The 14,856-nt window shown below is 53.2% G+C and overlaps 1 protein-coding gene across 1 annotated transcript in view; it reads left to right on the top strand.

The window, feature by feature from the left end:
• VAC14 (VAC14 component of PIKFYVE complex) overlaps positions 1-14,856 on the top strand; it is a 99,507-nt gene that overhangs the window by 59,570 nt on the left and 25,081 nt on the right. Inside the window, exon 14 of the mRNA XM_066242654.1 lies at positions 1,757-1,889. Coding sequence (XP_066098751.1) covers positions 1,757-1,889 — 133 coding nt within the window. The remainder of the gene's footprint in view (positions 1-1,756; positions 1,890-14,856) is intronic.

Consider the following 14,856-nt stretch of genomic DNA (forward strand, 5'->3'; position numbering starts at 1 on the left):
TCTCAGTTAAGCTGTTTACTTCTCAATGCCCCATTACTGCCTTGGGCAGATGTAGTGTGCATTCCTACTGTCAGTAACACCCCTTCCCAGCAGTGCTATTGAAGTGAGCATGTGTTAGAAAGGAAAGGGGGAACCCAGGCCAGATAGTTCAGTTGGTTAGAGCGTCATCCCAGTGCACAGAGGTTGCCAGTTTGATTCCTGGTCAGGACATGTACAGGAACAGATCGATATTTCCGTCTCTCTTTCTAAAAATCAATAAATAAATGAAAAAATAAAATAAGGAGAAGGGGAAGTCCAAGGGGTTTGTGAAGATACTCCATCGGATCATCCATGCATCTGGCAGCCCTCCCTCTGTGCACGATGCCTTGCACAGGGGACCATGGGGGGTGAGTGCTGCATCTGCCCTCAGTGTGTTTTCAGCTGGAGCACATCGGAGGGAGACCTCCAGGGTGCGTCTGGTTGGTTCTAAAGCCAACTTGAGGCTTTGAAAGTCTTCAGAGTATGACTCTAAAAGAGCATCTATGCCTGAAGATGAGGAAGAAGGTCTGATTTCAGAACATTGGGTGCAGATGAAAACACTTGGAAACCTTGTGTCAGGGTGTGCTCTTAGTCTCCTGGGCGTGGGCATAATTTACTTCAAGTCACACTGGGAAAGGACTGTGGCTTTTGCCTCACAGGGTATGCCAGTTTTGTTGACCACTGAGATTGTGGGCTTGTCTTTCCCCTTTTTCACTTTGACTTGTCATTTGCCAGCTGGCCAAATTAAAGCCAAGCATGTTTCATTTATTGAGGTAATAAGTAAAAATTTGGTTTTTATAAACAATGCAATATACAGATCATGTATCATAGAAATCTATAGCTGAAACCTATGTAATCTTATTAACTAATAAATTTAATTTAAAAATAAAATAAGGCCTTAGCCAGTGGCTCAGTGGATAGAGCATCAACCCCGCATATGGATGTCCCGGTTCAATTCCCAGTGAGGGCATATAGGAGAAGCAACAATCTGCTTCTCCCCACTCCTTCTACCCCTTCTCTCCCTCTTCCTCTCCCACAGCCAGTGACTCAGTTGGTTTGAGTGTGGCCCTGGGTGCTGAGTATAGCTTGGTTGGTCCAAGCACATCAGCCTTGGGTGCTAAAAGTAGCTTGGTGCTCAAGCATTGGCCCCAGACAGGGCTGCTGGGTAGTTCCCGGCCAGGGCACATGCAGTAGTCTCACTATCTCCCCTCCTCTGACTTAATTAATTAATTAACTAATTAAATAGCCCTGGCCGGCTAGCTCAGTTGGTAGAGCATCAATCCAAAGTGCAGAGGTTGCCGGTCAGGGCACATACAGGAACAGCTCAGTGTTCTTGTCTCTCTCCCCACTCCTCACTAAAATTAAAAATTAAATTAATTAATGGCCCTGTCCTTTAATAAAAATAATAAAATAAATAACTAAATATTTCATAGCACCTAGCAGAGGGTCTCACATAGATGGTGTTCACCAAGTGGTCGGGAGTTGGCTAGGGGGATGGACAAGTAAGGGATGTTTGCAGTAAGCAGGGTCGTGTTTGCTTGAACTTACTTGTGCAGTCCTTGCTTGTGTGCTGTCAGCCGTGGCCCTTGATTGAAGAGTTTCCCTCGGCTTGTTCCACACAGAGCCCACCACCACCTTTTTGATGTTTACAGTAGCTAGCATTCTGGCGGGGGGGGGGGGTCCTATTACCCTGTGGACGTGTGGTCAGAGTGAAACCTAGCTGTCCCTTTCTCTGCAGGTCCCAAAGGCTTAGAGTGTTCTCCTTCTACTCCCACCATGAACTCCTACTTTTACAAGTTCATGATCAACCTGCTCCAGAGGTTCAGCAGCGAACGGAAGCTCCTGGATGTCAGAGGCGCCTTCATCATCAGGTCAGCTCGGCCCGTCTTTCTCCCGCACACAGCCACCAGGCCAGGTGTCGCATCCGCCGGTCTCCTTCATGTCACTTGTCTCCTTTTCCTGACCTTCGTCTTTGCTCTTAAACGAAAGTATCCCCGCTCCCAGTGGGTTGCTGGTGCTACTTTCATGAGGCAGGTCAGTGTCGCCGGTTTTCAAACGAAGGAATTAGTTTTTTGCTTATGAGACAATGTTTTCCTTTGAGGTTGAATATTGTCTTATTAAATGCCCTGAAGGAGGGAAGTGGGTGAGCCAGATGGAGCATGACGGAGCTGTGCTCAGTGCCCCGCTACCAGCACAGGGTTTGGCCAGAACTGCTGGCAGGAGTGGCTCTGGTGGAGCCAGGTACCTGAGTCGTGTGAGCCCAGTCCTGGACGGTGCCTGGGCGGCAACGTCAGTCGCTCAGGGCTCTAGAACTGTCGTCCCCCGTAGCATGGCCGGGTCTGGCCCTTTGCCTCCTACTCGGCTCCGAGGAGCAGGGTTACCAGAAGAGTGGTCTTCATACCTACAAAATCTAGATGGGACAGAGATTTTCCCCAGACTCCCCAGCAGAGCCAGGTGGGAGTTGTCACCAGACTGAGAGTGAGTGGCAGTAGTTCTCGGCTCTGGCTGTGCATTAGATCACCAAGGAGTCTTAAAAAGGCAGTTGACAACTGGCCCTCCCCCATCACTGAAGTCAGAACCCCTGGGGCAATGAGGATCATTAAAGCCATCCAGGGTGCTTGGGACCAGACTAGACTATCATGGTCCCAGGAGCCAGGGAGGCTTCTGAGGCCACTGGGGGGAGGGGTGTGGGAGTTGAAGGGGATTCCCAGCAAAGCACCCAGCCTGTACAGAGGTTTCACAGCACGGAGAGGCATGGAGAGTTCGTTTTGCTGAAAACCAGAGGCAAGGGGCAGAGGGCTCAGCTAGGTGGGCCGTACTAAGGGTCATGCACCTTCCCTACAGGTCACAGGAAACCACTGACGGGGCTTGAGCAGGGAAATGGTGCAACTGGATTTCTGTTTCTAAAGATTACTGTGCTGCCGGGGAGAATGCGTGGAGGGGCAAGATGGCTGTGTGGGAGGCTCTTGTCCAAGTGTGCGGTGGTGGCAACTGTTGGAGAATAGGAAGAGCGAGGGAATTCAAGAATGAGTAGGAAGTATAATCAATTGGAGGGGGAGTTGGGATTGACACTCAGGACTCTGGTGTGTCTGTGGGGTGGATGATTGTGGCAGTCCCTGGGATGGGAGCCCTGGAGGAGGAGCAGGGAGTGAGGAGGGGCCACATTTGAGGAAATCAGAGGACAGATGTTGAAGAAGCAGTTTGCTATACCTGTCTGTCAAAGCAGGGGCCTAGGCCTGAGATACAGATCTGGAAATTAGTGGCATAGTCATTCATTTAGTCACTCATTTATTCAACAGGTATTGACAATACTGATTCTGTGTAAGGTACCATTCTAAATGGTGCGCTTGTGGAGTGTTCATTCTTGGAGGACACGAACAGACAGTTGTAAGAGGGCAGAGAGGGAGGGGGCCTGAGCTGAAGCTCCAGTGTGTACAGGTTGGGGAAGGAAGGAGCCAGGAAAGGGGACTGAGAAGGCCCGGGAGGGAGGAAGAAGCAGAGGAAAGGGGGGTGGCAGAGGCACTGAGGAGAGATGAGGCCTTAACAGGTTCTCCTGGGAGGCACGGGAGGGAGCCGCGGGGCCCGAGCTCGAGGGCTGAGTGTGGAGGTGAGGGACCTGGAGAACAGGCCAACGGATTGAAAGGATCAAGTCGAAGGAAGGTACAGGCTTGCCTAGCCAGAAGGACAAAGAACAGGACCACAGAGTTGCTGCCTGCTGGGAAGAAGGGGCTTCTGACAGTCTAGACTACCGAAGGCATCCTGTGGTGGTAGAAGGTGTCACCACACACTGGCCCTGGGTTTGGATGGGCCTCGTGGCAGGGGCTGCCCTGTGCAGTGTAGGATGTTGAGCGGCATCCCTGCCCCTCCCCATTGGATGCCAGTTGCACCCCACCCATCCAGTTGGAACAGTTAAAAATGGCTTCAAACATTTCCAAATGTCCCCAGGAGCAAGATCACCCTGAATGAGAACCAAGGTTAGGAGGGACAGAAATGGAGTCTTATCCTCGGCCTAAAGAAGAAGCTTACCACAGTTCTTCACCCCGTCAAGTTAGTCACTCGTCAAGTTAGTCGCTCAGGAATTGAAGTAGAGGCTAGATGTGGTACAAGAGACCCCCCACCAGGAAAATGATGGACTCTCCCCACATGAGTGACAGCTAACTTGATGTGGTTTCCCAAATCGCAGGGGTGTGAGCCCTCTGATGAGCCCTCTTTGCCTGGAAGACTTTCAGGGAGCTAGTGGAGAGAGAGGCCTTTGAGAAAGGCATTCATAGCTAGTTTCCCCTCTGGAGAACTAGGTTGTAATGGGCTCTTTCACCCTCTCTCAGCCTCACATACCCCATCATTGGCTTGGGGAGCAGGAGCTCAGGGGAGGAAGCAGCGCCCCCAGGCTGCGCCGAGCAGAAGTGCAGCACCATGGGCTCACTGTCCTCACAGCCTCCAGGGTGGTGAGGCTTCGCTTGCTCTGTGGTGTCACCTGGGCACCCAGGCCTGATGAGGATCCTCATTTTGCAGAAGGGAGATGAAAGCCATGTACCGGTTAGTTGGAGCTGGGATTCAGACCACCACCCCCAGGCTCTGCTGATTCTGTAGCTGCCACTTCATCCCTCCTGTGGGAGTGCAGAGTCAGGTGTCTTGTGGGTCCCGTACAGCCTGAGAGCCAAGACCACTTGGGGCCAGCTTCTCAGGGAGCGCCTCCCGGCTGATCCACCTAAGGCTCGTATATCCAGCATGGTGACCGTTCGCCTTCGTGGGGCACCCTGGGACCTCACGGGCATCAAGCTGGCCCCCACCCCTCAAGGCCACAGAGGTCTCCTGGCCCCTGGCAGTCCCACAGAGAACCGGGGCTAAACAGAAGGAACCCCGTGACTGGGCCCCTCACACGTGGCGTCCCTCTTAGTCCTTTGCTTCCTTTGTGCAGCCTGCCACCACTCCCAGCAGCACCGGTACCTGTAGGCACACATACAGCTGACAGCCACCTGGCCCTGCTTCCTCTGGGCCGTGCCGGTTCTGTGGACCTGCTGCCCAGTAAGCCAACATGCCTGGTCGCGCTGGCCGGCTGGCTGGTCACAGCCCAGGTCAGATGTGGGAGAAGCCTTGAAGATGTGCTTCCCCCTCTTCCCGTGCTCAGGGGCTGAGGCCCTTCATCAGAGTGTGCTGGGGATGTGCTCTGGGGGTGTCAGCCTGCTGCTTGCTTCTCGTCTCATTTCCTGGGTTTCTGCTGAGGCCTTTGAAGAGGAGCCTGATAATGATCCATGCAGGCGGCTGAGATGAAGCCCACGGGCCTGATAAAAACACAGTAATGATTTAACCCTCCAGGTGTTGCGCAAACTCTTAAGTTGCTGCTCTCAACTCCCAAGAGCAGTCATTGAGAAAAAAAGGAGAGCTTCTTCTGGTGAACGAGTCAGAAGCCATCATTTCTGCAGTAGTGCTTAGCTCTGGGTCCAGGAGTGGCTGCTGTCTCGAGGACAGAGGCATCTGGAGTTCTTGAAGGCAGACATCTGGTGGGAGTCTTGGTGTTCAGGAAGAGTCCTGATTTCTCTCAGGACCTAGAATGTTTCCTCTCCCCCCACACAGCTTTCCCAGGCTGCCCTTCTATGGGGGTCGGGGGCCCCGAACTCCAGCTAGGACCCTGGGTGGATTGAACATTCTCTCTGGATTTAAATGACCTTGTTATCTGGTGGACATAACAGTGGAGACACATACTGAGTATGGGGAAGCCATTGGCTCCAAAACCTCATCTCAGCCAGACTTGCTGGGACCTGCTCGTGAGCCCACGTATAGTTGGAAGATGAAGACAGCGTTAGGGGATGCTGAGAAGGGGCAGATGCCAGGCACCCTTAGCCCTGCCTACACCCCCACCCCGTCCCCAGGACTGCACAGGCATGTAGGACTCGGGCCTCCCACAGGCACTCAGAGCAGAATTAAGAGGGGAGTTTCTGAAGTAAAACAGACTTGGGTTCGAATCCCAGGTCCTCCAGTTTTAAACTGCATAACCTGTTTCCAAGCCTGCTTGCTTTTCCCATAAGACAAAGATGCTAGTGCTGCCTGCCGATTGCAGAGAGGGTTACGTAAGACCTCGTGTGTTATAGCGCGGGCACAGCTTGATAAACGAGAGCTGTTGTCCGCCTCATGATATGGCCTCGACCTCCCACGGTGGTCTGTAGGGAGGAGAACCAGACTCGAGAGGGTGGAATAAGTGAACCTTCTGTGCCGACAGCTGGCTCCGGTGCACCAGGCCTGCTGCCCCAGCACCCGGGGCACCCACCAGCGGCCCGGCCCCATGAAAACAACTCTGCCCCGGGTGGGTGTCTGTGTACATTTACTTCCCTCCTCCAGCCTCTTCCCACCCCCCTCACCAGTGCCGGCGGGACAAGCACAGACTTGTTTCCCCATGAACCGGCCCACTTATCCTCAGTAGAAAAGGCGGGGAGGGAGAAAACGCTGCCTCTTTGATAAACTGTGATATGAACTCCAGCATAATCCAACAGCTGGGGTCTTTACAGGCCTGCTTCTGTGCTGGGAAGGGAGCGAGGCTGAGGACGCCCCGCTCTACCGGCCAAGCCGGCCCTCTGGCCAGCCGGCCTTTGCCTTAATCAGCCGAGCCTTTCCCCTCCTCTTCCTCCCGGCCGCCTTGCAAAGAGGACAGCCGGAGAATGCTTCCTTTTTAACGAAGGGCTGTGCTGTGAACTCAAGGGCTCCCACCCCAGCCAGGCCAGTGGATGGTGGATGGGGCACAGCACCCTCCCTGGGGAGCGGGGTGCCCTACGATGAGGTGGGTGTTGGACAAGCATGGGCTGGGGGCCCACTGGGGGGGGCAGTCATGAGGCTTCTTCCATGAGACCCTGGCCTCCCCCACCTCCCTCCCCAGGGTTTACATAAGAGCCCTGTGTTGGGGCGGGTGGAGTGGGGAATTGATTGGCCGCTGAGGTAGGTGGTGGGGCAGGGGAGCCAAGGCCTAGGAAGCCGCTGGAAGTTGGACTTGTTTTTAATTGCGGGCGCTGTGGGGAGGGCCTCCAAAGAAGAAGCTCTCTTTCATGCTGCAACTGGGAAATTCCACTTTGCTGTCCTTGTGCGTTCCGCCTGTGAGACAAGTCCTTGGCTGGGGCCAGACGGCCACTGGGGCTGCCCCAGCAGCTGATCTGCCTGACTCCCCTCGCTCTCTGTAGCTCCCAGCCTCTGGAGTTCACTGGCATGGTGTACACCCCTTTTGTCCAGTCTGGCTTTATACACGCCACCTTTCCTGCCCTGGGAGCAATGGCCAGGCCCCCAGAAGCTCTTTGTGCTAACGTTAATAGAAAATGAATCAGAGTAAAGTGGCAAGACCCAGATCTGTGGTTCAGTGGCTTTAAGAACAGCGTGCTTTGCCTCTGGCCCTTGGCTGACAACAGAGGGCTTCTAAGAGGTCCCACTAGGATCTCTTCCTCTTGGCCCTTTAATGGACTGCATTCATTTGCTCAAATTAATGATGATTTGTTGTGACAAACATGCACCAACCTAAGTCTGTCTGCTGGAAGAGACCCTGATCCACCTACCCAAAGGGCAGGCAGGTTTTGATCTTTCATTAGTTTGTACTCATAGGATTGGGTCCCCAGCTGAGGGGAAGGGGTCAGGACATTGAACAGGGCTGGAGGAATTCTTCCAAGGAGTTTCCTACATCCCTCTCAGAAGCCTCTCCTTGCTGCTTGAAGTCAGTCCTCCCAGCTCCTGGTGTGACTCTTCCGGAGCTTTCCACAGTCATTCTCCCTGCCGCCACCCCAGGGCAGGCTGGGGTACTTTTGTTGAGATGCAGGACAGCGAAGAGAGTGTGTGGCAGAAACGACCTTGTACAGCCAGCCTGTTGCTCTGCGCTCCTAACTGGGGACAGCACCGAAGGACTGAGCAGCAGGCACGACCTGACACGCCAGAGAGAGACCTGCCCTCAAAGATAGAAAGATGTCCTGGTGAAGAGCAGAATCCAGAGGGCCCAGCCCTCTCTCTCCCATCGTCCCCTAATCCATGGCAAAGTGCCAGGCTCCTGCACCTCACAGAACCGTCTGTGACCCAGAGGTGACAGGGAGGGCAGTGGCATGGCTTTGCCTCCTCCAGGCAGTCCCCACACTGTCCCTGCAGAACCCACTGTCATACACACTGGCCCCCGCTGTAGAAGTGATGTGTTTTCTTCTGGAAAATGGAAACACGTGTTGGGCCTTGCTAGGCCAGGCTGGGATTAATTAGGCTAGAGGGGGCCCTGCACAGTGTGCTCTGGAAGTGTGGGGAGCTTTAGAGGGGTGTCCCCATGTTCAGGGCCCTCAGATTCCTGTAACGGGGAACCTGGAAGGAGGCCGAGTCCACTCTCTCTGAGAGGGGCTTGGGGAAGGTTAGAGGTCACAGGTGAGCTTGGCGTGGGGAGGCCATGTGACCCAAGCAGCCTTCCTCCCACAGAGCATCCTGAAACCCCTGTGGTGGGGGGAAGGACTCAGGAACCATTCCATGCCCCCCACACAGGCATGCCTTTTGGACTCCTCAGCACATGGGTGCTGGTACCTGCTGGCCCTTGCCAGCCTCTGGTTGAAATGTAGTAGTCTCCACACCTGAGAAGCATCAGGTACCCAGCCCATGATGGCTCAGGCAGCCAGCAGGGCTTGGGGGGTGTTGTCAAGAACTATTGCCAGGGGCTGAGAACTTGATAATGAGTTGCTTTCTGAAGTTTGAGGGGCTGTTTCTGGATGGAATCCACAGTCCTCTGGATCTATTTAACTTCACCTAAGGATGCCAGGAAACTAACAGTTTTGACCTTGGTAAGTTAGACAGCTGGGTTCATTAGCAAGTAGCTGATGGATGTTATATTGTCACTTCTTAACCAGACAGCAGCCGCTTTGGGATTGGCCCCTGGAAGTCCTTTTCATTCTGCTCCCTCCTCGGGGTAGAGCTGCATCTGAGCCAGGACAGGCAAAGGGGTGTCCTTAGTTTTAAAAGTGCTTTTGAAGTCCCTCCAGAGCAGCAGTTACAGAGTATCGTGTCCATCCACTGTGGGACGTTCCTCAGGAAGCCCTTTCATCCTCTGTTACTTCGGCATGGGTGTCCTCAGCAGCCCTTGGGGGCCCCTGTGTTCTCCCCACAGTGGTTTCTGTTAGCCGACAGCCACAAAGCTCACACACACACTGTGCCTTCAGGAAGATGCACAGAGGGTTTCTGTCACTTGCAGTTTGTGAGAGGCTGTCCAGCCCAGCTGCCCCATCCGCATAGGAGGAGAGTTCCTGTCTGAGCGCAAACCAGAGTTGAGTGCTGGAGGACTCTGGCCTGGGGGTGGTCCTTGGCACAATGGCAAGTCTCAGGATCTGAAGTGTATGATGGGACTTTCTTTAAAAGTTTGCAGCTTCAACTCACAGGGGAGCTTTGGAGCTGTTGCTGTCATCATCATATGTTTAATGCCCCTGTAGCACCAGAGCATCTGTCCCCAGTGCCCGCACCCCAGGCTTGGAAGTACAATCCTTGCACAGCGCTAGGCATGGCATGCTCCATAGGGGGCCATGCAGCCATCCAGAGACTCCGAGCTGAGCGTCTTGTCTTCCAGACAGGTGGTGGAGGCCATTCGGGAACACTGCCCAGTTTCCTGGCTGGGCCTTGCTTTTCCTCAGCCCTCACTGGAAAGAAGCTGTGCTCTCGTGGCATCTCCCCGTCAGCCACAGCCGTTCACCCACAGAGAGTCCCCACAGGCCCGTCCTGCTGTGACCTCCTCCTGCTGCTCTACCAGGGCTCTCATCCTGCGGGCCCCGCCTCCCGGCAGGAGCGAAACCCTGAGTGCATCTGTGTGTCCTTCCCTGTCTTCCTTCTAGGCCCCCAGCCCCCGGACTCTGCCAGTCCATTACCCTGGCCTCCTTCCGGTCTGTGTTTAGATGACATAATCTCATCGGGACTGCCTGGCACTTGGACAGTGAATGCCTTCCTTGGTCTAAATCTCTGTTTCAACTGTTGCTCAAGAGGACGTGACTCGCCCCCCTCCTTCCTCCCAGATGATTTGGTTTTTCTCCTGGTCAGTAGCTCACATCATTCCACGCTGGCCTCTCTTGTCTCCGAAGCTGAGCTGAGATGGATTTCAAGTGCACCCAGTCCTCTCCCTTTCCCTGGTCCTCCATTGTGGGTCCTGTGCTGTTCTGAGCCTCGCCTCAACACTCTCCTCTTGGAAGCTGCTCCCCTAAGTGCTAAGTTTTACCTCTCTTTTCTCCATCTCTTCAGAAAGGGCAGCGCACGCCCCACCCCCCAGCTCCAGGTTCCCGAACTTGGGGCCATCTGAGCCTCCTTGTTGCTCCCCCAGAGAGTGACAGTGGCACTGTGTCTCCGTGTCGCCCTCAGCCTTGTCGGTAAACTCGTGGCGCTGGCTAGGCTGTCGGCACAGTCAGCCCTTCCCGAGAAGGAAGCACGGCGTGCAGCCTGGGGCCCCAGGCCTTCGTGCTGCTCAGGGGAGGACAGGTCTCGGAAGCTCTTCTCTGTCCCCAGAAGTGTTGGCTTGCCTTCTGCTCAGTTTTGCCATCTCTTTGGTAAAGCCATCCCCCTTCCTTAACCTGTAACACTTCCTGCTTCGTTGCCCCACAGCTGCCTGTCTTCTCTCCCGTTCCTGACCAGGGCAAGGCAGCAGCCCCGCTGTCCCCCACCTGGATGCCTGTGATGCCTTTCTTAATGTAAGCTGTCACCAGAGAGCGTCCTGTTGAGAGATGCCCACATCATAGGGTACTGCAGCCCAGTAGCCACTGAGTGGCTACTTCGTTTTCGCTAATTGTCTACACCCCTGTAACGAGCTCTCAGATGAAGTAGAGCCACCCAGAGTCCCTCGTGTCTCCTCCCAGTTACTACCCTAGCCTCTTCCCCTAAGTAGCCACTGTCCTGATTTCTAGGTTCATTTTGTCTGATTTTGAACTTTATATAAATGGAATCATATAGTGTGTACTCTTTTACACAGTCTGGCTTCTTTTGACCCATCTTATGTTTGTGAGAGTCATTCGTGTTAGATGTAACAGTAGTTCACATTCTGTAGAGTGCCGTATTCCACTGTATGATGATACCATGATTCATTTACCCATTCTGCTATTAATGGATACTTGGGTGTTTTCAGTTTGGCACTATATGAATAGTGCTGCTATGAACATCCTTTCACATGTCTTGGCGAACGCGTCTCTGAGATGTAGGTTGAGGAATCGCTGGATCAGAGACCACACCGTCTGTCTGGCTTTAGTAGATATTATCCGAAGTGGCCGCACCAGTGTCCCCTCCCGTCAGGGTCGATGGGTCAGGTTGCCCACACCCTCCCCACCCTGGTAGCTGTGTGCTGATACCACCTTGTGGGCTTTTTTTTTTAACTTATTATTTGATTGATTTGAGAGAGAGAGAGAAGAAGGGGGAGAGAGAGAAAAAAGCATTCTTTTGTTGTTGCACTTAGTTGAGCATTCATTGGTTGCTTCCCATATGTGCCCTGACTGGGGATCGAACCCGCAACCTTGGCATTTTGGGACAACGTTTGGGCCTCACTTTGTGGTTTTAATTTGCATTTACCCAATGACTAATGAAATTGAAGAACTCATTGCTGATTGGCCTTTGGATATCCTCTTTTGTGATGAGCCTGTTCAAATCATTTCCCATCAGGTTTTCATTGCTTTTCTCATTGATTTGTGGAGAGGTCTTTCTATATTCTGGATTCGAGACTTTCTCAGATATATATACTGTAATTATCTTTTCCTGCTCTTGATAGCTCCCTTAATAGTGTCTTTTGATGACTAGAAGTTCCTTATTTTTATTTTACTATTAGTAAGAGAAACAGACAGAGAGAGAGATGAGAAGCATCAACTTGTAGTTGTGTCACTTTAGTTGTCCATTGATTACTTATATATGCCTTGACTGGTGCCTTCAGCCAAGCCAGCAACCATGGGGTCTTGTCTATGATCCCACGCTCAATCTGGCAACCCTACGCTCAATCTGGCGACCCCACACTCAAGCTGGTGAGCCTATACTCAAGTCAACAACTTCAGAGTTTCGAACCTGGGTCCTCCATGTCCCAGGTCAATGCTTTATCCACTGTACCACCACCTGGTCAGGCTAGAGTTCTTTATTTTTAATGTAGCCCAGGTGACCAGTTTTTCTGTTCAGTTAGTTTTTTTTGTTTTGTGTTGTGGTGTTTTTGGGGGGGCATTAGGAAGGAGCTCATGAGAACTAACCATATAGCTGCCTGATTCTGGTTGGTATTTGTTAAACATTCTCATTGAGCTGGATACCGAGTATAATCTACCTAAAACCAAGAGTCATTATTTCTCAGCTCTGGAGAGGGTCTTGGAGGTCATCTAGTTCAGGCTGCTTATGCTTTGTAAAAACAAAGATTCCTAGCTGCCCTCCACCCCCACCCAGCTGAATCCCAGGGCGCTAGTGCAGCCAGGCGAGCCGTGGGCTGCCACCTGGGGCTGGGAACCAGTAATCGAACGGCATCGGTCAGCACTCTGGGTGGCAGGAGGCAGGAACCCAAGTCAAAGACACAAGAATGAAGAAGGGGCCTTGACTCTGGCCTGTGTAGTCAAACCAAGACCAAGGGCAGCAAATCCAGAAATTCAGCATTGGTGCATTCAGATGTGGTGCATCTCTCTTCTTGACCCATTTTGGTTTTTCAAGTGGCAGAGACATGACCCCTGTGTCACATGGCCATCATATTCCTGCAGGTTACACTCTGGGGGGAGCTCTGATTGGCTCACACAGAGCCACGGCAGCCCTATGTGAAGCCCACGGGGAGTGGGGTGGCTGCTCCAGAGCAAAGGGGCTGCTGTCCCAGGAGAAGGGGAAGGAGATACTGAACAGTGAGCCCCCGGGGCCCGTCACATGGCTGCCTTCCCGCGCAGTTTTCTTACCCGAAAAATGAAGACGGTGATCATCACGAGCTCCTGCTAATCCTTAGGATTAACTGATGTAACAAAAATGTGCTCAGAAGAGTCTGGCATCTGGTAACTGTGCAGTGAGGGCCCGCAGTGACTGCTGGTCACTGTGATAAGAAGCACCCACCCTCCCTCTCGAGTGTCTAGAGAAGGGAGGTCCAGGAGGTGGTGGGTCGGGGTCTCAGCTGGGCCTGGCGCCCCTTCCCCCCCTTTCCAGCCCCTCACTTCCTCTGAGTCTGCAGGCTCAGCTCCTGTGAAGCAGATGTTCTGGGGTTGACTGTCACTTTCTCTTGTTTTCTAGAGAATGGTAAGAAAGAAAGCCATTGAGCAAACTTTAAGACTTAACCCCACGTATCCTCCCTTCCTCTGTCCCCCCACCTCCCAGCCTAGCCCTGCCCTGTTCAGAGCTGCCTGAGCAGGGTTTTTTTGTTTTGTTTTTTTCCAGAGACAGAGAGTCAGAGAGGGAAAGATAAGGACAGACAGACAGGAATGGAGAGAGATGAGAAGCATCAATCATTAGTTTTTCGTTGTGACACCTTAGTTCATTGATTGCTTTCTCATATATGCCTTGACCGCGGGCCTTCAGCAGACTGAGTAACCTTTTGCTTGAGCCAGCGACCTTGGGTCCAAGCTGGTGAGCTTCGCTCAAACCCAGATGAGCCCGCGCTCAAGCTGGTGACCTCGGGGTCTCGAACCTGGGTCCTCCGCATCCCAGTCTGATGCTCTATCCACTGCACCACCACCTGGTCAGGCCTGAGCAGGGTTTTTAATGGCATGTGAGCAAAAAACACAATTCTCAACCCTCTGTTGAAAAAAATAAAGGTTGTGTTCAGTCAGGGACAAGGACTGGCTCACTAAAAACAAAAAGTGGACTCTGGCCGGGTGACTCAGTAGGTGGAGCGTTGTCCTGGCGCACCGAGGTCGCGGGTTTGATCCCTTGTCAGGGCACATAAGTGAAGCAGCGAGTGCACAACCAAATGGAGCTAAGTGGAACAAGTCGATGCTTTTCTCTCCCTCCTACTCTCTTCCTCTCTCTCTCAATCTTCCTTTTTCCCTCTTTTCCCTCTCTTTCTCTTTCTCTCTCTCTCTCACAAACTGCTAGGGGGGGAAATATTTTTAATAAAAAAATAATTGAAAGTGTGTGACAAGAGCCCTCAGGACTCGACACCCTCGCCTCCACACCTGGCTTCCTGTCAGCCCGTCCTGGGCAGGCCTTCCCCCCTGTGCATGAGGGACACCAGCCTCAGCGCAGACCTGGCCTGGAGTCTAGTGGGCCCATCACTGTGGCCAGAGGTCAGGCCCTGATTGTCCAGGACAGGGTCGTGTTCCCACCCTCAGACACAGGAGGAGCAGTTGTTTATGGGAAACCACGGTTCTGAACCAGAATCGCAGGCCGTGGACCCTGGGGAAGAAGACCCGACCGGCACCTGCGGCCTGGTCTGGGTTCAGATGCTGCTTGAAGGGGGAGGTGAAGGAGGCCCCACAGGGGCAGGAGTGGCACCCCTCCACTACCCCGGCAGCCGAATCCTCCATCCTTCCATGAAGTAGGGTGCAAAGAGGATGGAGCTCTGTAAGTGACCCTACACCTTCCAGGGACCACCATGGGGGCAGATGGGAGTGGGCCACATTCAAGGAGTTAGGCCTCCAGCTGGTCCCTTCCCTGTGGCTTCCTTCCATTTGCAACATTGCACCTGGCCAGAGACTGGAAGTCGTCTGCTCTGCCGTCAGTGGGGAGGCGGAGGTTAGACACGGGGCTGCTCAGAGCCCTGGGCTACGATTGAAGAGAGACCAGGAGAGTCTCGGTCTGGATCTTAGGCTCAGTTCAGAGTGGTGAAGGAACCGTAAGGGTCAGCTGAGTTCTTTGACACAAGGAGGAAACTGAGGCTCTGATTTTGCTGTAGTTAACCCCGCTATCTTTGTGTGGCAATCTGGGCCACGCAGACCGGCCTGG

This window comes from Saccopteryx bilineata, chromosome 9 (assembly GCF_036850765.1).
Source record: "Saccopteryx bilineata isolate mSacBil1 chromosome 9, mSacBil1_pri_phased_curated, whole genome shotgun sequence".
NCBI lineage: Eukaryota > Metazoa > Chordata > Mammalia > Chiroptera > Emballonuridae > Saccopteryx > Saccopteryx bilineata.